Source organism: Sus scrofa, chromosome 6 (assembly GCF_054392235.1).
Source record: "Sus scrofa isolate SSC_HxYL_T2T_F1_AM1 chromosome 6, Sscrofa_HxYL_maternal_Yorkshire_Landrace_v2.0, whole genome shotgun sequence".
Lineage (NCBI taxonomy): Eukaryota > Metazoa > Chordata > Mammalia > Artiodactyla > Suidae > Sus > Sus scrofa.
The window spans coordinates 37804755-37828124 of NC_139388.1; the positions used below are offsets into that span (position 1 = coordinate 37804755).

At 41.1% G+C, this 23370-nt stretch overlaps 1 protein-coding gene across 1 annotated transcript in view; it reads left to right on the forward strand.

Annotated features, from left to right (window-relative positions):
* Positions 1-23370, forward strand: part of N4BP1 (NEDD4 binding protein 1) — a 56008-nt gene that overhangs the window by 13946 nt on the left and 18692 nt on the right. Inside the window, exon 2 of the mRNA XM_003126990.6 lies at positions 18828-20521. Within this exon, the coding sequence (XP_003127038.3) occupies positions 18828-20521 (1694 nt within the window). The remainder of the gene's footprint in view (positions 1-18827; positions 20522-23370) is intronic.

Here is a 23370-nt window from a genome sequence, read left to right on the forward strand (position 1 = left end):
GTGTGGTATTAGAGAATGTTCTGATTTCACTCTTTTACATGTAGTCTTATTTAGAAAAGTTGATAGTTTTTCTTAATGTTATGCAAACTATTAAAATGAAATAGCCCCAACACACAGTTTTTTGTTTTTTGTGGTTTTTTTTGTCATTTGGTCACACTCTCTCGTGAATGATGTTACCCACATCATTTATACGAGGCTAGGTGTCAGCTGCATTCCCTAACTTGCTAATCCCTGTTTTGACATGTATTTGTTAGACATTTATTGCTTGGTTCAGGATTTCTCAACATTGACATTTTGGTCAGCTAATACTTTGTTGTAGGGGGCTGTACTGTGCACTGTAGGATGTTTAGCAGCATCCCTGGTCTCTACCCCCAACTTGCTGGGGGCCCCCTTCAGTTGTGACAACCAGAGTTGTCTCCTGACATTGCCAATGCCCCCAGGACAAGCGCAGTCACCCCTGGTTAAGTGACCAGGGTCAGTACGCACACAGTCTAGAAACGTTATGGTAAATGCTCTTGTTTAAATAATAAGATACTACTGTGTGTAGAAAACAGATAAACATTCCCCCACCGCATTTTTGCTAATTCTTGAAGGAAAGATTAAATTGGGCTCCAAAAATAAGAAAACATGTTGAAGTCTGAACCACCAGGGACTTTGAATGTAATTCTGAGGATCTTAGAACATTATTAATCCTATATAGAGAGGAGCTCTGGAAAGTATTTGAGTCAGGAAGTGAAGGGTGTGTTTGCAGACATAACTTTTTTTTTTTTTTTTTGCCATTTCTTGGGCTGCTCCCGCGGCATATGGAGGTTCCCAGGCTAGGGGTCTAATCGGAGCTGTAGCTGCCAGCCTACGCCAGAGCCACAGCAACTCGGGATCCGAGCCGCGTCTGCAACCTACACCACAGCTCATGGCAACGCCGGATCGTTAACCCACTGAGCAAGGGGCAGGGATCGAACCCGCAACCTCATGGTTCCTAGTCGGATTCGTTAACCACTGCGCCACGACGGGAACTCCAGACATAACTTTGATACTATTACAAGGAGGGGAGTGGGACAAGACTGGCAACAGAAAGATGTTAGCAGTGTTGTAGTGTTCACATTTGTGAAGGATTGCAGATGGCGAAGAAGGAAAGAAAGCTTTGACTCTCGCTATCTGTTTCATTGAAAGGATCTTGGACCAAAGATGGAGGGGTGGAGAGCTTTGAGTTCTGATTCAGACCTGTCAGGTTTGAGCTCCCTGTGGGATAGCATAGGTAGAAATGCCCAGGGGATGGTCTGTAACCAAACAATATCCAGTCTAGAGATGGACATTGGGAGTTATCAACCGAGAAGTAAAAGTCATGGTTGGAACTTGAAGAGCCTCTTAGCATGTAATTGAGGGACAGGACCAGGACAGAACCTTGGGGAGTATCTACACTTAAGGTACAGTACGAAAAGGCAGCAAAGGATTCTGGGGAATCCTCAGAAAGAGAGAGCGTGAGGACAGCCAGTGCTATCGCAGAAGTGTGGAGAGGAAAGAATTTGTCAAGGAGAAGTTGGTTCACAGTAGGTATCATGCTACCTACTAAGTAAGTAGAAAGGCCAAAAAGGAGAGTACAGAGAAGAGGGCCTTTGGGTTTGGCATTAGCTGTCATTCAAGAAAGTGGTTTCAGGAGTTCCCGTTGTGGCGCAGTGGTTAACGAATCCGACTAGGAACCATGAGGTTGCGGGTTCGATCCCTGCCCTTGCTCAGTGGGTTAACGATCCGGCGTTGCCGTGAGCTGTGGTGTAGGTTGCAGACGCGGCTCGGATCCCGAGTTGCTGTGGCTCTGGCGTAGGCCGGTGGCTACAGCTCGGATTCAACCCCTAGCTTGGGAACTTCCATACGCCGGCCCAAAGAAATAGCAACAACAACAACAACAAAAAGACAAAAGACAAAAAAAAAAAAAAGAAAGTGGTTTCAGTTTGAATGGAGGCAGAATCTGGATTTCAAAGGGTTGACAGGTAAATGGGCTTGAGGCTACTTTTTCAAAAAAGTGTAATGGTGAAAAGGCAGGTGCCTAGAGCAGTAGGGCTGAAGGAAGTGTTCCGTAGGATCAGGGAGTCCCCTGCCTGTTTGTGGGCAGGGGTGGGTGGGTAAAGAGGGGGTGATGAATTGAGGCCTGGGAAAAGGGCATGGCTTTGAGGCAGAAGGAAGGAGTAAGAATTCATGAATTTTAGATGAAAAAGGAGAGGCAGAGGAAATCACATATGTTGGCCTCCAGGCACTGATGATATAATGTCTTTTACTAAGTGAGAAAAGTGACAGAAATGAGGTTGGGCACCTGAAGACGTTATTTGGCTAAGAGTAAAGATTAAATTGCTTGGGAGAGCCAAGAGCTTTGGAAGCTTGACAGTTTTGATTTGCAGATGTAATGGGGTTGAGGTCTCGAGTGGAGTCCTGTTTTTTCGGAAGTACGGGCAGAGTTCAGTGCACGCAGGGAAGTTCCCTGCAGAGCAGTTAAGGTACCCCTCCTGGGGAGGAACTTGGTGGATGGTTTAGAAATAAGACTGAGGAGAAAGGTGGGACAGAAAGCAAATGTTGGAAGCGCATTTGGAAAAATGCTGAAAATGGTTGCTTTAACTCTGTAGTGGTATTATTAGCGTAGGTGGCCAGATAGAGACATTATCTTAACAGGTTAAAGTGGACCTGTTAATAATTTGTATATTAATGACATTGTTTTTTCAAAGGTTCTGTGGTGCTTCTAATTTATGTACATTCTCTAGGACTCCTATCTAAAAATCATATTAATCCTCCTACTTTCTTTTCTCTTAAAGGTAACATACAGCATCATCTATGCAAAAGTATCTTAAGTTGTAAGAAATCCTGATTTTGCAGCCAACATTGAGAACTAGAACTGTCTAAAATGTATTAAAAGCTTCCTTGCATGTATGGTTCCTCCTTCCTCATTAATTTGTACTCAGCTTGAGTATCTTCTCTTACATCGTGCCAGGGTGCAGACCCCTGTCAGCTGTCAGAGTCTGTCAGATCCACACTCATGATACCTGATCTCGAGTTGCTATGTTTTTTAACCATTATGTCTTCCTTAAATTTCTTTTTGCACCTGTGCTGTCAGTTATCACTTGCAGTTGCATGCTCTGCAGGTATGCTCTTCCTTTTATACTTTCATTCCGCTGCTTCAAACCATATGTGATATGGGAGACAAGCTGATAAAGCCCCTCAAGCGTGTGCCCGTAATAAGAAATGGTAGATGCTGAACAATGGTGCCAAGAACCCTTTCCTCAGGTCAAATCTGCAGACTCTTGAATGGCCACTGCTCTCCTTTCTGGTTTTAGCTTTGTTCTATGTTCTGAATAGCAGAGGTTGCCAGGAGCTTCTCTCTGGATTGGTGAAATGTTCAAGTCAAGAAGAGCTGAGTCTGTAGACAGTAGAATAATAGAAATTCATTTTACCATATGAAAGGAAAGTTATTATTGTGTGTAGTGTATGCCTTCCCTCCCTTTTTCTTAAAATCCTGAGTCAAGTAAAACAGTATGAATGCTGCAGGATGGCAGAAACAGTTTTTGACTAACGTTCACATGTTCAGATACCAAATACAGATAAATGTGTATGATGACTACTTGGATCCACAGAATCTTTTTAATCACTACAATTGGTGGCCAGACATTTAGAATGTAATAACACGGTATGCCTATCTACTTTATTGTTCATTCCTGGAGTGTAAAAATCAATTGTTGCTACTTAGTAATTCCCCCAAGTAAATTTATTAATGTAAAAATGGAGTCCGAGTCTCAAAGGATAATTAGTCATTCTTCTTGGGGCACGTAGAAACAAACAAAAAGGAGTTGCGTGTATGTAGAGCTATACCAAGCTCTTAGCACAGCTCTTCTTCACATCTGTGGAGTTAATCTTTTTTTTTTTTTTTTTTGGCTTTTTGGCTTTTTGCCATTTCTTGGGCCACTCCTGCAGCATATGGAGGTTCCCAGGCTAGGGGTCTAATTGGAGCTGTAGCCACTGGCCTACGCCAGAGCCACAGCAACGCGGGATCCAAGCCGAGTCTGCAACCTGCACCACAGCTCACGGCAATGCCGTATCGTTAACCCACTGAGCAAGGGGCAGGGATCGAACCCGAAACCTCATGATTCCTAGTTGGATTCGTTAACCACTGCGCCAGGACAGGAACTCCGAGTTAATCTTGTATTTAATAGTTTTGATTGTTTGGGGGTAAGTCAGATGGCTCTGTTTGTATTGGGCATTTCTCTGCCAGGCCTCCTAGTGCTTATACACCAGGAACTCCCCTGTGGGAGGCCCTCTGTAATCTTGTTACACAACATCACAGCATGTTACGCATCGCTTTTTAAATTCATTAAACTTAGGAAGGAGAGAGTGTAATAAAATAATATATGCATATGGTTAAAACAAATCAGGTAGTATTGAGAGTTTTTATGGTTAAAAAAACAGTAGTCTCTTGCTTCTACCCTGCCCTGCCCCAGCTTCCTAGAGGCAGCCCCTTTTTATTGTTTTTAGCTGTTTGTTCTGGGGTTTACCTAAATAATTATAAATGATATACTGCTGTTTCTTATCAGTGTTAGGCATTATTCACTTCCTTTAAGATAAATAACAAGGCAAAATCTACCCCCATTTTTTCAGTTGCTATGATCTGAATATTTGTGTCTCCTCAAAATTCATTATGTTGAAATCCTACTATCCAATGTGATTATATAAGAATGAGGCCTTGGGGGAGGTGATTGGGTCATAAGGACAGAACTCCCAGGAAGGAGATGAATACCCTTAGAAGGAGGCCTGAGAGAGCGCCATTGCCCCTTGCAGCAAGTGAGGAGACAGCAGGAAGTCTGCAGCCTGGAAGAGGGTCCTCACACGACCGGCCATGATCTTGGACTTCCAGCCTCCAGAACTGAGAGAAATAAATTTCTCTTGTTTATAGGCCATTCAGTCTGTGGTGTTTTGTTATAGCAGCCGGAACAGACTAAGATACCAATATAGTTTTGTTTTCGTTTTTAGGTAAAGCAAGAGATAAGGTTTCTATAATCATGGCATATAAATACTACTCATTGCAAGGCCAAGTGCTGTATTACATTATGTTCTCTTTCTGGTACAGCTTTTAATTTTTTCTTTTTCTTTTTTTCTTTTTAGGGCTGCACCTGTGGCATATGGAGGTTTTCAGGCTAGGGGGTGAATCAGAGCTATAGCTGCTGGCCTACACCACAGCCACAGCTACAGCTACAACAATGTCAGATCTGAGCCGCATTTTCCACCTACACCACAGCTCACAGGCAATGCCAGATCCTTAACGCAATGAACAAGGCCAGGGATTGAACCCTCAACCTCATGGTTCCTAGTCAGATTTGTTTCTGCCGAGCCACAGCAGAAACTCCCAAGCTTTTAATTTTTCCTGGAATTTTTATCTGCCCTTTTCTCATCTACTTATGAAATTTGCTTTAAACACATCCCTAATGCTTTGTGGTTGTGTTTTTAAACAAACATTCCTTTGTATCCACTATTCTTTGAGCCTCCTTTTCTGGGAAAACACCTCTGGAGCCCTCTTCCCTCCTCCAATCAGCTGGTTGCTCAGCTTATCGACTGCACAGCTATAATCTTTGGACTGCTATTTGCTGCTCTTGGTGGAATTTATTAATTACTTCATCTCCCATATTTTTGGTGGCCTTCATCCTAAAGAAAAGACTCCATGGGAGTACTTTTCTCAGCCTTTAGCTTGCTAGAAATGTCTTGTTCTGCCTTATATTTGGTATATAATGTGGACAGTATAGAATTATAAGTTGAGAATTATTTTCCCTTCCAATTTTGAAAACATCGCTACCCTTTTGACCCTGATTATCCAGAGCTGCTGTTGAGAATTTGACATTCTGATTGTCATCATTTTATGTGTGCCCCTTTGCCTCTTTGCACCCAGGATTTTTAAAAAGTAATCATGGGTATTCAATGGACCCTTTCAAGATGAGATCTGTGTGCACTGGTCCCCAAACAAGACTGATGTAATTTTTTCACTATGTATTTTAGTTCCAGGAAATGATTTGTGGTATTTCTTTGTGGCATTCTGTCTTTTTGGAATGTCAGTTATTTGGATTTGGGAAATCCTAGGTGGACCCTTAAGTTTCTCTTCTCTCATTTCTTTCTTTTTCTGATACCTTTGCAGAGATTTCTTCCACTTTGTCATTGACTCTTTTTTTTTTTTGGTTTAGGGTCATACCCACTGGTTTAGGGTCATACCCACAGCACGTGGAAATTCCCAGGCCAGGGGCCGAATTGGAGCTATAGCTACCAACCAATAGCACAGCCACAGCAACACCAGATCCACCAAATCTGAGCTGTGTCTGTGACCCACATCACAGCTCACCTCAACGCCAGATCCTCATTCCACTCAGTGAGGCCAGGAATTGAACCCATGTCCTCATGGATACTGGTCATGTTCCTTACAGCTGAACCACGATGGCAACTCCTCTATTGACTCATTTTGACTATTGTGTTCTTAAATTTTTTTTCTTTCTTTTTTTTTATTTTCTTTTTTGGGGCCACACCTGTAGCATATGGAAGTTCCCAGGCTAGGGGGCAAATTGGAGCTACAGCTGCCGGCCTACACCACAGCCACAGCCGCGCCAGATCCGAACCACATCTGCAACCTACACCACAGCTCACAGCAACTCCAGATCCTTAACCCACTAAGCAAGGCCAGGGATCGAACCCACAACCTCATGGTTCCTAGTCAGATTTGTTTCCGCTTCGCCACAGTGGGAACTCCAATTTGCTACTACTTTTATTCTGATTATTTTCTTTTTTAGCATTTTAATTCCTATTTTATAAATTCATTATTATCTTGTATCTGTGAAAGCACTAAAATTTTGTTGAAGTTTTCCTTTTTACCCTGCATTGCCAACTTTCCTCCTTTTTTGTGTTCTTCTTTGTTGGTTTGTTTTTCTTCATATTTGTCAGACTTTCTTCTGCAATGGATTTTTTTTTTTTTTAATGTTTCATATTAAATCTCCAAAGCCAGGTGGAAGCTCTGTATCTGGACAGGATCTGTTGATAGATGGGCTTTACCTTGGACCAATTAGAGAATTAGCCCTTATTTGAGAGGATATTGTTTTGGAAGCCCTTTTTCTAGAGAAGAAACCTCTTCTCTCCAGGTTGGCTCATTGTTGCTGGCATTCCACTGAGTGGCTGTAATCAACTTTTTCTTATCCAATGGCTGCATAGTAGTCTCAGCAGTATTTGACTCATGGGAATTCAGCCAGACATTTACTTATGCTAAGTAGGCAGCACCACGTAAGTATTAGCAGGCAACAGGGAACCTATTTGAGCACTCTGAAAAGGAAGCAGTAGCAGATAAATTGGGAAAGAAGACCAGTATTCAAAGGACCACCAAACGAGTGGTGAGTTTATTATCCCCCCACCGCATTCTCCCTCAGGCTGAACTTAATCCAGCTTAACCTGGAGGTGGAAGTGGTCACTAGGGGCACAGTGAGCACCAGGGGAAGCCCTCTAGTTGTAATTTAGGGGGCAGAAAACGGAGTATCCAATAGAGTGCGAAATTGTGTTTTTTGTTTTTCCTCATTCCAATGCACAGTGGAACTTGCAGGAGCCAGGATTCTGAGGGAGAACCTTCGTCTGTGTTTGGTGGAGTTGTGGTCCCAAGAGGATGAGGCCTATCTCGTTTTTTCTCCCTCTCTGTCCTCTGGGTGGACCCAGGTACAGTTGCAGAAGTGCCGGGCAAAGTAGGATAACCAGAGCCCCAGGTTTCTGACTGGAAGACTGAAAAGAAGAGCCCCAGGAACCCGAAAGCACTAGGAAGATGGCAGAGAGGGAGGAGCTCAGGAAAATGACTCCGTAAAAGCTGTTTATTATCCCCTAGGCTGATTCCTAAGCTACAGACATGCATAGATCTACTCCTCAACAGCTCAGCAAAGACTTTTGGATAGAACAATCACCATCCAGGTCCCAGATTGGCCACTGGGGAGCACACATGTGGGACAGGTGCATATAACACTGCAAAGGCTTTAAAAACAACTAATATTGGAACCACAGCTCACAGAGGACAAGGTACAGATTGCAGCCTGAATCTAACTAGGTCAGTTATCTGCTAGAACAGAATTGTCGACGTTCATCATGGATTTAAACAAGGCCTAGAATTCATAGTATTCAAAACGAATACGATACAAAATTACTTGGCATTTGAAGAACGAGGAAAATATCTCTCATGAGAAAAGACAGCGGACATCAGTGCCAAGATGACACAGATGTTGTAGTTACCTAACAAAGAATGTAAAACATGTATTTAGGAAGTGCTCCAACAGGGAATCACAGGTACTCTTAAAATTACTAGAAAAATAGTTTCAGCAAAGAAATAGAAGATACAAAAAAGAATCAGATGGAAAAGTTAGAATGGAACTATAGTAACCTAAGTAATACCTCAGTGGATGAACTTGATTTTAAAATGAGGATGACAGAGGAGTCAGTGAGCTTGAAGATAGAACAGTGGAAGTTATCCCATCTGAACAAGAGGAGTAGAGGAGAAAGTGGTGCTAAAAAAATATTTGGAAAAATAGTAGTGGCAGACTTCCGAAATTTGGCAGATGTGAACATAATGATTCAAGAAACTGTGAACACAATCATACTCAAAGAATTCTGCACCCAAACATTTAGTAACCGCACTGCTAAAAACAAGACACATTAAAAACCATGAAAGCATCAAGAGAAAAGCAGCTTAGGGAACAACTAGAATGAGTGCAGATTTCTCATCAGAAACCATGGAAGTCAGAAAGTGACCCAATATTATGTTACATGGTGAAAGAGAAGAACTATTAACCAAGAACTCTGTCCAGTGAAATTAGCCTTTGAGAATGAAAGTGAAATAAAGCATGATAAAGCATTTTGGTTGAAGAAAAAAACTAAAGAAAAATCATTGCTGGTAGCTTGCTGCAAAAGAATTGCTAAAGGAAGTTCTTCAGACAGAAATGATATACTTTATCTGGGTAAATTTAATAGATCTGTCTCCTCTTGAGTTCTTTAAAGTGAGGTAATGGTTGAAAGTAAAATGTGACCTTGTCTGATAGGATTTCATATGTACATGCATGTGATTTATGAGGTAGCTGCTGTAACATACAAGGGAGAGAGCAAGGAGGGTGGAGACCAAGGGTAAAGGAACCTATGTGGTGGTGGTGGTAGAATTTATGCCCACAGGAGTTTAAGTTATGGAGGTGACTGAGGGATACGGCACGGAGAAGTCAATGCCATTAAAGAAGATTTTGATTGCTTACATTCCCAAGAGAAAAATAAGTGCCTCATCTTGCAGGGCCATCAGATTTTTGGCAGGAGGCAAAAGCAGGAGCAATAGGAATGGCATAGAGGGCAGGGGTAGGATAAACAGTTTAGAATTGGCTAGTTTGGGTGATTGCTGCAGCCGTTGGGGCATAGTTTTGGCACTGGACCCTGGCTTGACACAGGGCTTGGTATGTGAATTCGATAAGGAGATGGGTGAGGGCACAGCATTTCATCAGGTAATCTGCATGCTCTAAGCTAGCTGTCTACAACTCCTAGGAGTTAGCTAGCCCTGGGAGCATAAGTCTCTCCCTAGATCCAGAGGACCTCCTAAGATGTCAGAACATCATAAGATATAGAAAATAAACAACATACGGAAATAGTATAAGTGGTAAGTTTTAGACATTCCTCTTGAAATGAAAGAATATTGACTTTAAGCAGACTGTGAAAATTGAGTATGTATATTGTAATTGATACCATGACTACTTTAAAAACTATATAGATAACAGTAAAAATGCAATAAGTAATTTTTTTTTTTTTGGCCTTTTTTGGGCCATACCTTCAGCATATGCAAGTTCCCAGGCTAGGGGGCGAATCAAAGCTGTAGCTGCTGGCCTACATATACACCACAGTCATAGCAACACAGGATCCAAGCTGCATCTGCCTCCTATACCACAGCTCACGGCAATGCCAGATCCTTAACCCACTGAGCAAGGCCAGGGATCAAACCTGCATCTTCACAGATACTAGTTGGACTCGTTATCGCTGAGCCACAGTTGGAACATCTGCAATAAATAATTAAATTGTAATAGTAAAAATGTTTAGATAATGCACAAGAAGGCCAGATGGGGAAAAAAGGAATTAAAAATAGTGAACAGGCAGAAATGAAAAAAAACTAGTGGTAGACTTAAATCCGGACTTATCAGTAATTTCATTAAAATTAAATAGTTTAAACACACTAATTTAAAAGATTGTCAGAATGGATTTAAAAAACAACCAAATTGTATGGCATCTTCACGGAATTTATTTCAAATACAGTGAAATAGGCAAGTTAAAATTAAAGGAGGGGAAACATACTAGGCAATTAATCAGAAGAAAATGAGTGGTGCTATTACTCTCAGACAAAATGGCCTTCAGAGGGAAGAGAGGTTCAGTTCCCCGTGAAGACGTAGCAATGCTAAATGTGTATATCTCTAAGAGTAGAGCTGCAAAATAGATGAAACAAAAGCTGGCAGAACTGAAAGGAGAAATTGACACATCCACAGTTGTATTTGGAGACTTCAACATGTATCTCTCAACAATTGATAGGGAGTTCCCATCGTGGCTCAGTGGTTAACGAATCCGACTAGGAACCACGAGGTTGCAGGTTCGGTCCCTGGCCTTGCTCAGCAGGTTGAGGATCTGGCATTGCCGTGTAGGTTGCAGACGCGGCTCGGACCCCGTGTTTCTGTGGCTCTGGTGTAGGACCGCTACAGCTCTGATTAGACCCCTAGCCTGGGAACCGCCATATGCCGTGCAGGAGTGGCCCAGGAAAATGGCAAAAAAAACACCAAAAAACAAACAAACAAACAAAATTTGATAGACCCATTTGACAGGAAATCAGCAAGGATATAGGAAAACTCAACACCAGCCAGGGTCTCATTGATGTTTATAGAACACTCTGCCCAGCAACAACAGAATACACATTCTTTTGAAGTACCCACAGAATATATATCAAGATAGACTGTAACCCAGGCCTAAAACAAGTCTCAACAAATTTGAAAGAACTGAAATCTTAGAGTGTGTTCTTTGACTACAGAGGAATCAAACTAGAAATCAGTAGCAGAAAGAGAACAAGAAATTCTCCAAATACTTGGAAACTCAGCAACGTGCTTCCGAATATTGATAATTTGAAGAGAAATTTTAGAAAATACACTGAACTGGGAATTCTCTTGCGGTGTAGTGGGTTAAGAATCTGGTGTTGTCACTGCAGTGGCTTGGGTTGCTGCTGTGGCGTGGGTTCAGTCCCTGGCTTGGGAACTTAGATATGCTGCAGTCATGCCCCCACCCCCCACCAAAATACGTTGAACTGAAGGAAAATAAAAATACTACGTATCAAAATTTGTGAGATGTAGCTAAAGCAAATAAATTTATAATACATAATGCACTAGAAAAGAAAAATCTCAAATCACCTAGTTCACCTCTAGGAACTTAAAAAAAGAATAGAGTAAAATAAACCCAAAGTAAACTAAAGGAAGGAAATAAAGAGCAGAGATCAGTGAGGCTGAAAATGTAGAAATAATAGAGAAACTCATTGAAACAAGCTTGTGTGGGGAAAAAAGAAATCAATGACATTGTAAATCACCTGTAATAAAATTTCTTTTTAAAAAAGACATCAATGAAATTGACAAACTTCAGCAAAACTGAAGAAAACATAAATTAGTAATATCAGAATATCAACTACAGATCTGCCAGACATCAAAAAGATAAGGAGGAGTTCCCGTCGTGGCGCAGTGGTTGACGAATCCGACTAGGAACCATGAGGTTGCGGGTTCCATCCCTGGCCTCACTCAGTGGGTTAAGGATCCGGCGTTGCCGTGAGCTGTGGTGTAGGTTGCAGACGCGGCTCGGATCCCGAGTTGCTGTGGCTCTGGCGTAGGCCAGTGGCTACAGCTCCAATTCAGCCCCTAGCCTGGGAACCTCCATATGCCACGGGAGCGGCCCAAGAAATAGCAACAATAACAGCAACAACAACAACAACAACAACAACAAAAAAGACAAAAGACAAAAAAAAAAAAAAAGATAAGGAAATCCTACAACTTTATGCACATAAATTTGATAACTTAGGTGACATCAGCCAATTCCTTAAAAAGGGCAAACTACCATAACTTCCCCAACATGAAATAGATAATTCAAATAGGCTTATAGCTATTAGGGAAATTGAATTAATAACTTTAAAATTCTCATAAAAGAAATCACTGGGCCCAGGTTGTTTCACTAGGGAAGTCTATGAAATGTTTTTTTGAAAGAATTAACACTAGTTCTACCCGGTCTCTTCTAGAAAATACAAGGGGAGTAAACACTCCTTTATTCATTTGTAATCAGTGTTTTCCCGATGCTGAAACCAGACAAAGGCAGACAAAAAGAAAAACTACAGACCAGAGTCCCTCATGACTTATCGATCCAAAAATTCTTAACAAAATATGGCAAATAGAATCTATCGATATATAAAAGAATTCTACATCATGGCCAAGTGGTGATTATTCCAGGGCTACAAGCCTGGTTCAGTATTGAAAAATCAGTTAATGTGACCTATCATACTAACGGGCTGAAGAAGTAAAATTTTGACATGATCATATCAGTAGATTTAGTAAAGCATTTAACAAGTTTCAACACCTTTGTTTCATGTTCATCCTCCTAGAGAAGTAGGAATATGGTATAATGTCCTTAACCTGATAAAGAACATCTATAAAAATCTAACTTAATAGTGAAAGACTTTTGTCAGCTTTCAACCACTGCTCTTTAGCACAGTATGGAAGTTCTAACTAGTGCAATAAGGCAAGAAAATAAAAGGCATATAGATAAGAAAAAAGTGTAAATGATGTAATTGTCTGCATAAACAATCCCAGGGAATCTAGAAGAAAAAAATTCTGGAATTAGAAATAGGTTCATCAGGGTCAGAGGATATATATCAGTCATATACAGAAATCAGCCGTGTTTCGTTTATTAGCAATGAACACACAGAAACCAAAATGAAAATGCAGTGCCATGTTCAGTTGCTCAAAAAAATGAAACACTTGGGTATAAACCTTACAAAACATATATGGGACCTGTATGCTCAAAACTATGCAGTAGTGATGAAAGTAAAGATCTAGAGAAATGGAGAGACATATGATGTTCGTGCATCAAAGATGTCATTTATTCTCAGATCAGTGTGCAAGTTAATATAACTGCTAAGTAAGATTATTCTAAAAACTTACATGGAAAAGCAAAGGAACTAAAACAGCCGAAAACAGTTTTAAAAAGAAAAATAAAGTGGGAGCAGTCACTATTCCAATTTCATGACATTATGCAATTACAGTGGTCAAGACTGTGTAGTATTGGTGAAGGGATAAATTCATTAATCAGTGGACCAGAACAAGGAACCCAGAAATAGCCCCACACAAACATGACCAACTGATTTTTGACAAACACACAAAAGCAGCTGAAAGAGAAAAAGTAGTCTTTTCAGGAAATGTTGCTAGAGGAATTAGATTCCCACAAGCAAAAACAGGAACCTTGGCCTAAACTCGCATTTGATACAAACATCAGCTCAAAATGGATTATAGATTTATAAGTAAAACATTTAGATGATAACATAGGAGAAATCCTTGGAGCATAAGGCTTGTTGAAGGAAAAAAAAAACATTCCAGATTTCCTGTTGTGGCTCAGTGGAAACGAATCTGACTAGGAACCAACAGTGCTTGCCATTAGAGAGGTTGTGGGTTCGATCCCTGGCTTTGCTCAGTGAAGAATCCAGCATTGCTGTGAGCTGTGGTGTAGGTCACAGACGTGGCTCGGATCCCAAATTACTGTGGCTGTGGTGTAGGCTGGCAGCTGTATCTCTGATTCGACCCCTAGCCTGGGAACCTCCATATGCCGCAGGTATGGGCCTAGAAAGCAAAATAAATAAATAAATAAATAAATCCTGTCACAAGACTCTGTTAGGAGGATTAAAAGACGAAGTATAGATAGACTAGGAGAATATATTTACAAGCTACTTCTCTAACGAAGGATTCATGTCTAGAATACATTAAAAAAACTCCCAGAATTCAATAGTAAAACCACAGTCCATTTAGAAAATGGACTTCAAAATTGAGCAAACAGGAGTTCCCGTCATGGCACAGTGGTTAACGAATCCGACTAGGAACCATGAGGTTGCGGGTTCGGTCCCTGCCCTTGCTCAGTGGGTTAACGATCCGGCGTTGCCGTGAGCTGTGGTGTAGGTTGCAGACGCGGCTCGGATCCCGCGTTGCTGTGACTCTGGCATAGGCCGGGGGCTACAGCTCCGATTGGACCCCTAGCCTGGGAACCTCCATATGCCGTGGGAGAGGCCCAAGAAATAGCAAAAGACAAAAAACAAAACAAAACAACAACAACAAAAAAAAAAACTAGTGGCAATACCAATGGCAATACCAAAGGCTGGCAAGAATGAAGAGAAACTGGATCTTTCACACATGCTCGTGGGAATGTAAAATGATATAGCCATTCAGAATAGTTTAGTAGTTCCTTGAAAAACTAAATCTGGTAACCCAGCAGTTGCACTCCTGGGCAGTTACCTCAGAGAAATGAAAACGCAAATCCATATAAAAACCTGTGTGTGATTACCCATGGCAGCTTCATCTGTAATAGCTCCAAACAGAAGCAACCAAAATGTCCCTCAGTAGACAAGTGATTAAAAAACTGTATGTAGCTCAGGGAGTTCCTATTGTGGCACAGCGGAAATAAATCCAACTAGGAACCATGAGGTTGTGGGTTCGATCCCTGGCCTCGCCCAGTGGGTTAAGGATCCGGCGTTGCGGTGAGCTGTGGTGTAAGTCGCAGGCACAGCTTGGATCTGGCTTGGCCAGCGGCAACAGCTCTGATTCGACCCCTAGCCTGGGAACCTCCATGTGCCGCAGGTGTGGCCCTAAAAAAGACAAAAGGCAAAAGACAAAAAAACAACAAAAAAAAGTGCTGTAGTTCATCCATATTGTGGAATAGTACTCAGTGGTAACAAGGAATGAACTACCAATAACATGCAACAACTTGGATTTTTTTTTTTTTTGCCATTTCTTGGGCCGCTCCCGCGGCATATGGAGGTTCCCAGGCTAGGGGTCTAATCAGAGCTGTAGCCGCCGGCCTACACCAGAGCCACAGCAACGCGGGATCCGAGCCGCATCTGCAACCTACACAGCTCACGCCAACACCAGATCCTTCACCCACTGAGCAAGACCAGGGATCGGAACCCGAAACCTTGTGGTTCCTAGTCGGATTCGTTAACCACTGAGCCACGAAGGGAACTCCAACAACTTGGATTTTAAAGCATTATGTTGAGTGAAGCCTTTCTCGGAAGTCACCTACTAAGAGTTCCTGTTGTGGCTCAGCACGTTAAGAACCCAACTAGTATGAATGAGGATGCAGGTTTGATCCCTGGCCCCGCTCTCTGGGTTAAGGATCTGGCGTTGCCACAAGGTGCAGTGTAGGTCACAGACATGGCTTGGATATGGCGTTGCTAAGGCTGTGGCATTGGCTGGCATGCCACACCAGTTCATCCCCTAGCCTGGGAACTTCCACATGCTGCAGGTATGCCTCCAAAAGGAAAAAAAAATATACAGTGCCAAAAAAAGGGGCTCATACCGCATAATTCTGGTTATGTAACATTTTTGACGTCACAAAATTATAAAGACAAAAACAGCCTTGTGATTGCCAATGGTAGGCATGGAAGTGGACTAAATATGTGACTATGAAAGGGTAGCATGAAGGAAATCTTTGTGGTGATAGAATAATTTTGTATCCTTTTTTTTTTTTTTTTTTTTTCCCTGTCTTTTTAGGGCCACACTTGTGGCGTATGGAAGTTCCCAGGCTTGGGGTTGAATTGGAGCTGCAGCTGCAGGCCTACACTGTACCTCATGGCAATGCTGGATCCTTAACCCACTGAGTGAGGCCAGGGATCGAACCTACATCCTATGGACACTAGTCAAATTTGTTTCCACTGAGCTACGACAGGAACTCCCCTAATTCTGTATCTTGATTGAAGTTGTGTTTTCATGAATCTACACATGTGATAAAATGGCATAGAACTGCATACACCCACTGCATCCATGTCAGTGTCCTGGTTTTGATTTTGTACTATAATAATGTATGCTGTAATGGTTGGAGGAAACTGGGTAAAGTACACAGAACCTTTATGTGTTATCTTTGCAGCTTCTCATGAACCTATAATTATTTCAGAATAAAAATAAATAGCTTCAAACCACAATCTAAATGCAGTATAAGTTCAAACAAGTGGTAGTTAAAATGTCTATTTGGAGGCCTTAAAGGATGCTCACGTCAGTATTTAACACTCTGCTTGCACATCTAGGAATAAAGGACAGTCAATTACTATACTTTGTGTTTAACACAATTACTGTCTTACAAAAGTAGCTCTAATAAACTGTTCTTAAAAAAAAACAAAAAAAAACAAAACTGGGAGTTCCTTGTGGCGCAGTGGAAATGAATCCAACTGGTATCCATGAGGATGTGTGTTCGATCCCTGGCATTGCTTGGTAGAACAAGGATCTGGCATTGCCGTGAACTGTGGTGTAGGTCACAAATGTAGCTTGGATCCCTCGTGGCTGTGACTGTGACAGGCAGATGTAGCTCCACTTTGACTCCTAGCCTGGGAACCTCCATATGCCCCACTTGTCCCCGACACCCAAAAAAGGCAGAGTTCCCATTGTGGCTTAATGGAAACAAATCTGACTAGTAGATTCAGGTTCAAACTCTGGCCTTGCTCAGTGGGTTAAGGATCCAGTGTTGCCGTGAGCTGTGGTGTAGGCTGGCAGCTGCTACTCTGATTTGACCCCTAGCATGAGAACTTCTACTTCTATAATGCCACAGATGCTGCTCTAAAAAGCCAAAAAAAAAAAGCTCCTCTGTCCAGCACCAGTTATCACCACGCTCACAAATATTCCAGGTTTATCCAAAAGAACATAAAGAAGTAAAGAACTCATGACTGGACATTATACTGCTTGGGTTGAGCTTTTCCAAATTGGCACTTTCCTTGTATTTCTGGTGTTTCGTTTCCTGCTGGGAATTTTTTTTTTTCCTTTTTACAGCCGTACCTGTGGCATATGGAAGTTCCCAGGCCAGGGATTGAATTGGAACTGAAGCTGAGGCCTATGCCACAGCCACAGCAGTGCCGGATCCTTGACCCACTGAGTGAGGCCAGGGATTGAACCTGCATCCTCATTGGGACAACAGGTTCTTAACTCACTGAGTCACAGTGGGAACTCCTCCTCACAGGAATTTTGTAATGCGAAATGTGTAAAGAAGGAATATGTACACACTTGTATATAAATTCTCATGGAAGATATGTGGCCATTATGAGAGCAAGTATACCTAGTAGGTCCAAGTTTGTAAAACCTCATCGTAACTGGTGATACACAAGTTGAATTTTTAAATAATACCATTTTGGATAACGCAATTCTAATTTTGGTTGAAAGTGTAGATCAGGTATTGCCAGGCTTATGTCTTACAGCTGTCTGTCCAAAAAGTTTTCACTGCTAATTTAAGTAACAGTGCTTTTATTATTTAGTCAACACCTGTCAGACACTGTTGTCAAAACTTTACATTCTCATTGAATTTCCTCAAAACACCTAAGATAGCATTAGCCTCTCACAGTTGCAGAAACTGGGCTCAGAGGGGCTTGGTAACTTGAGCAAGGTCACCAGTTGTAAGGCTGGAATTTGAGCCTAGGAGCTGACTGCAGTGCTCAAGTTATTAGCAAGTATGTTCCACGGTCACTGTGAGTGCCCCCTTGTTTACGTGATTCACACTTCTGCCTCCAGTGGCAACCGAATTGCTCAAGAACCCAGTTCCCTTTCTTACCTTGTTCAGACCTCTTTCAATACCAATTCACTAGAAACCCTAGCCTTATCTCTGAGAATGGCAGTACTACTCTGCACTTTGTGGTTCTTTATATTTAGATCTACATTTAAATAGCCTGGTCTTTCTTAGTAAATAGACATAAAATTATATAGCATATACATTGTTCCAGGCAGCTGGAAAGTTTTGTTTTTGTTTTTTGTTAATTTATTGTTTTGTTTTTTAAATCAGTCTGTTTTATTTGGAAACAGTAGTAGCAAAGCAAAAGTCAGGGTTTGTTCTGGAGTAAAAGTTATTTGACTTGATTATCTTCTCTCTTAATTATATCATAGTTTTAAAAAGTGACTAGTAGCAAGCAAAGATGTTTATTGTTTATAGACGTAAATAAATCCAGTCTTGTCATTAACCACTGTGCAGCTGGGCAGACCCCTAAGATCACATGGCAAGATACACTATTGAAAAATGATATAAATACCTGCCTTTTAGACTTAGATGCACAGTTTTCAGTTCCTCTGAAAACAGTTAAGCAACTTATATTTGTTATTTTAAATATTTTAGATAAAATGTGGTATCTTCCCCAAAGATATTAGCATGCTTTTTTTTTTTTTTTTTTAAATCTTTTTAGGGCTGTACTCACAGCATATGGAAGTTACCAGGCTACGGATCGAGTCCGAGCTGTAACCACCTCTACCACAGCCACAGCAAGGCCAGATCCAGGCCCTGTCTGCGACCTACACCACAGCTCACAGCAACACCAATCCTTAACTCACTGAGCAAGGCCAGGGATCGAACCCGCATGCTCATGGATACTAATCAGATTCGTTTCTGCTGAGCCACCATGGGAACTCCCAGCATGCTCTGGATTTTTATACAGCTTGACATTTGTAATCTCACGTGTAACATAATATATGTGCTGTAAGGAGCTTTGGTAAATTGATCTCATTTTTCTTCTCTTCTCTTTGCAGGAATATATTAAAGGAATCTGTGAACCTGAACTAGAAGAAAGAGAATGTTACCCCAAGGCCATGCACTGCATTTTTGTTGGGGCTCAGAGCCTGTTTCTGAAGAGCTTGATTCAGGACACCTGTGCCGATCTCTGCATTCTCGACATCGGTCTTCTGGGCATCAGAGGAAGTGCCGAAGCTGTGGTCATGGCTCGGAGTCACATTCAGCAGTTTGTAAAGCTCTTCGAGAATAATGAGAACCTACCCAACAGCCAAAAAGAATCAGAGGTAAAAAGGGAATTTAAACAATTTGTTGAAGCTCGTGCAGACAGTTACACAATGGACTTGTTGATTTTGCCCACTTCCTTGAAAAAAGAACTTTTGGCACTGACCCAGGGCGAGGAGAATCTATTTGAAACAGGAGACAATGATGTTGTTGAAATTAGAGATTCTAAACAAAGAGAGTTTACGCAGAGTGCTGCCGCAGGGCTGAATATTTCCAGAGATGAAATTGTTTTGCAGGAAGATGCAAGAAACAAAGCTGGGACTCCCGTTACTGAGCTTACAAAACAAATGGACACAGTCTTTTCTAGCTCACAAGATGTCCTTTTTGTTCCAATAAATGGACTAACCCCAGATGAAGAGGCGCTTTCCAAAGATAGAGTTTGTCACAAAAGGAGATTTTCTGATTCTGAAGAAAGGCATACCAAGAAACAATTTTCTCTGGAAAATGTTCAAGAGGGAGAGCTTTTACATGAAGGTAAGACATTAGCTGGAAATGTAATCATTGACCTATCTGATTCTTCTACTGATGCCGAAAATTTAAATCCAGATGTAAAAGACACTACTGAGGAAATGGAATACAATATCCTCGTCAACTTTTTTAAAACCATGGGCTATTCTCAAGAAATTGTTGAAAAGGTCATTAGGGAGTACGGGCCAACTACTGAACCATTATTGCTGTTGGAGGAAATTGAGAAAGAAAATAAAAGATTCCAAGAAGAGAGAGAATTTTTACCTGGTACTACGTACCCAGAGACCAACAAAACCAAAAATAAAGGTGTTTGTAGCAGCGTAAATGAACTTACGACAGATTCCACTGCAAAGAAAACACAGACTCACACACAGCAAAACATGGTAGAAAAATTTTCTCAGCTACCATTCAAAGTTGAATCAAAACCATGTACCTCAAATTGCAAAATTAATACTTTCAGAACAGTGCCAATAGAACAGAAACAAGAAATCTGGAGTTCAAATCAGAACTACGTTTGTAACATAGACCTTGAAACCGATGGCCTTTCACCCTCTGTTGCCCCTTCAAGTCCCAAAGAAGTTGTCAATTTTGTTTCAAGAGGAGCTTCAAGTCACCAGCCCAGAATTCCCGTTTTTCCTGAAAACGGTTTGCAGCCGCAAGCAGAGCCCTTGCTTCCGAATAATATGAAGTCTGCCTGTGAAAACCGTTCGGGATGTGGTGGCTCTCCTCAGTCCAAGCCAAATTGCCCACCTCTTTCTCCACCGATGCCGCTGCCCCATCTGTTACCTTCAGTGACTGATGCCAGGTTGGCAGGACCTTCTGAGCATATTGATTCCTCAGTTACAGGGGTTCAAAGGTTTCGAGATACTCTGAAAGTGCCCTACAAGCTGGAATTAAAAAATGAACCAGGGAGAACAGATCTGAAGCACATTGTTATAGACGGCAGCAATGTTGCAATTACGTAAGTCCACTCTACAAATTATATTACAGTTTTCAATATGGCTCTTAGCAGCATCTCAGAATTGCATGCATTTGTAGGAGCTGTCCTGTGCCTCTGTGTAGTTGATACATATATATAGCCTTACCTGAAAAAAGGAAAGAAAAACCAGCTGATTGGTGTCTTGTGGCATCCTGAACTTTGCTTCACTCTGCTGGACCTAGATCTGAGGCCAAGGGATGGTAGAAAACTTGTTTTTTTCACATTGCATTTCCCTGTAATAAGCAGTGTGGAGACTTTTGAATCCTTAGGTTCTTAATACCATGAATACATTAGGTTCTGAATATGATGACGCTTAAGGCAAAAAAAAGAGATTTTTTTTTTTCTTTTTATAATACAGCATGCCAGGTCTTTCACCAAGAGTGTGCAGTAATAATGGATGTGGTGGGCTTATACTTTTGTCGATAGTGATAACAATTTCCTTTCTAAGGCAATTCTACAGTTTGAGCTTCCTTTTGGGCCTTTGCTCTTACTAGACGTTTTTACATTTGTTTTCAATAAAAAGTGTTAAATGATCATTTCTAGTTAGCCTGTCTTGGAACCCTCTTAGGATTCTGATTTTATACCTCGAGTGTGGGATTGTAAGGGGCGGTTCGATAAAGTGACTAAGGAGTGTGTAGCGCTCAGCATCTCTGCCCCAGTGTGGACCTGCTGTCTGAGGACATCTTCAGGGTTTAGCATGTTAAGTAGCTGCAATTCAAGAAAAGGGGCACCTGGACAAAGAGTGAAGGAGAAGTTGAAATACAGTTGACCCTTTAACTACTCAGGAGTTAGGGGGCGCTGACTCTCTGCCCAGTCAAAAATCCGTGTGTAACTTGACAGTTGGCCCTCATAGAGTTGTTCTGCGTCCTAGGATCACTGTTGAAAAAAATCCACACTTAAATGGACCCTCCAAGTTCAAACCTGTGTTGTTTGAGGGTCAGCCATACTTTTCTGAATTCCTGAATGTTTATGTAACTCCTTCGTAGAAGTTCTAAAAAATCAGTTAATCCTCTGATTTTTCAGGAATACTTGATGAGATTGAAAAATAAAGTAAGTTTTTATTACTAAAATAAGCATTTATTATATATCTCTTGTTTTTTTGTTTTGTCGGTTTTTTGGTTAGAATTTTCAAACAGAAAAATATGAATTCTGTGTTGGTCTCATTTGGGACTCCCATGTGCCCGTCACCTACCTCCAGTAGTTAACTCCTGGCCTGTCTTGTTTCATCCCTTCAAACATTGTTTCATTTATATCCTACCTGCTCCCTTTCATCTGTATTATTTTGAAGACATTCTCACATCTCATTTCCATCTATAAATATTTTAGTATCTGTCTTTTAAAATACAAGGATTCTTTTGATTTTTTTATTATTTTATTTTATTTTTTGTCTTTTTACGGTCGCACCCGAAGCATATGGAGGTTCCCAGACTAGGGGTCAAATCGGAGCTATAGCTGCTGGCATACACCACAGCCACAGCAACAGCAACTTGGGATCTGAGCCACGTCTGAGACCTAAACCAGAGCTCACGACAACGCCGGATTATTAACCCACCGATCGAGGCCAGGGATTGAACCTGCGTCCTTATGGATGCTAGTCAGATTCGTTTCCACTGAGCCATGACGGGAACTCCTTAATTTTTTTTTAAATGGTGCTATATTTTGCTGTCAAAAATAACATAAAGTAAAAGCCAGCATTTCACATTTTAAAGTTTGAACATAGACAGTAAAAATATGTAATACACTTGTCTTCATTTCCAAATAATAGTGTCTATTGTCATTTCACTTTGGTTTTTTTTGGCAGTTCTTTTGGGGGAAACCCAGCAAATGGCCCACAGCTGCATAGCATTATCTAAGTAAAAATGTCAAGTGCAATTTCAGTCACTCACAGTCCAAGCCCACAGCAGTTCCTCATTGTTACAGTTTCTTGAGCCAAATGATGATATAAAATTTGGACCACAACTGTAATATTAATCCTTTTTTATTTTCAATATATGAAAAGATTTCCCAAATTGGTGTTCAAAGACTAAGAAATTCAAATTAAGATCAAATGAGCAGTGATACTGACACTTCTTAAACCTTTCCGTAGTAACTAGTATATTGCTCAGAGGGGTCACTATTGGAATTTAGAGTGACACTATCTGTCCAAGCCAGGATGTTTTGCATATCTAGTCCCTCCCACTTTACCCATAATGCCCCCCAGTCGTTGTGACACCCCAGAACACTGTCACATATTTCCTAACACCCCTTAGTACAGTACCATTTCTTTTGAAAACCACTGACTTGGTGCACTAAGGGAAACCACAAGCTGACTTTTGTTCATTTTTTTTAAAAAGTAATTATTTTGAAAGAGGTTTTGAATTTTCTTTGAATTCATAGATGTCTCAGTTTAAAAGTAGCTCTTTTACAAAGGGTGTGTTATCCTAAGAAGACAAACTTATACTTAATTTGATGTAGAGTGATCTGAAAATACCACTAGTTAAAATTAACTTTTACTGTGGGAAGAAACTATTTAATGGGGGGGGTACAGGGTTTTTTTATTTTGGAGTGATGGAAATGTTTTTGAACAAGATACAAGTGGTGGCTGCACAGCACTGAATGTACTAAATGCCACTGCATTGTTCACCTGAAAATGATTGCTTTATGATATGTGAATTTCACCTTAATTTTTTTAAGTCAAAAAAATGAGTCCTTATGCTCAAGTAATTGCTTCGGTGTTAAATGTGAATTAGCTATAAATTCTATAAAGGAAGTGTTTCCTATTTGTTCTGTTCACTGAACTACCACCGTAGTAGCCACTCTGATTTGTTGAATGAATGAATAATTTAAGGAAG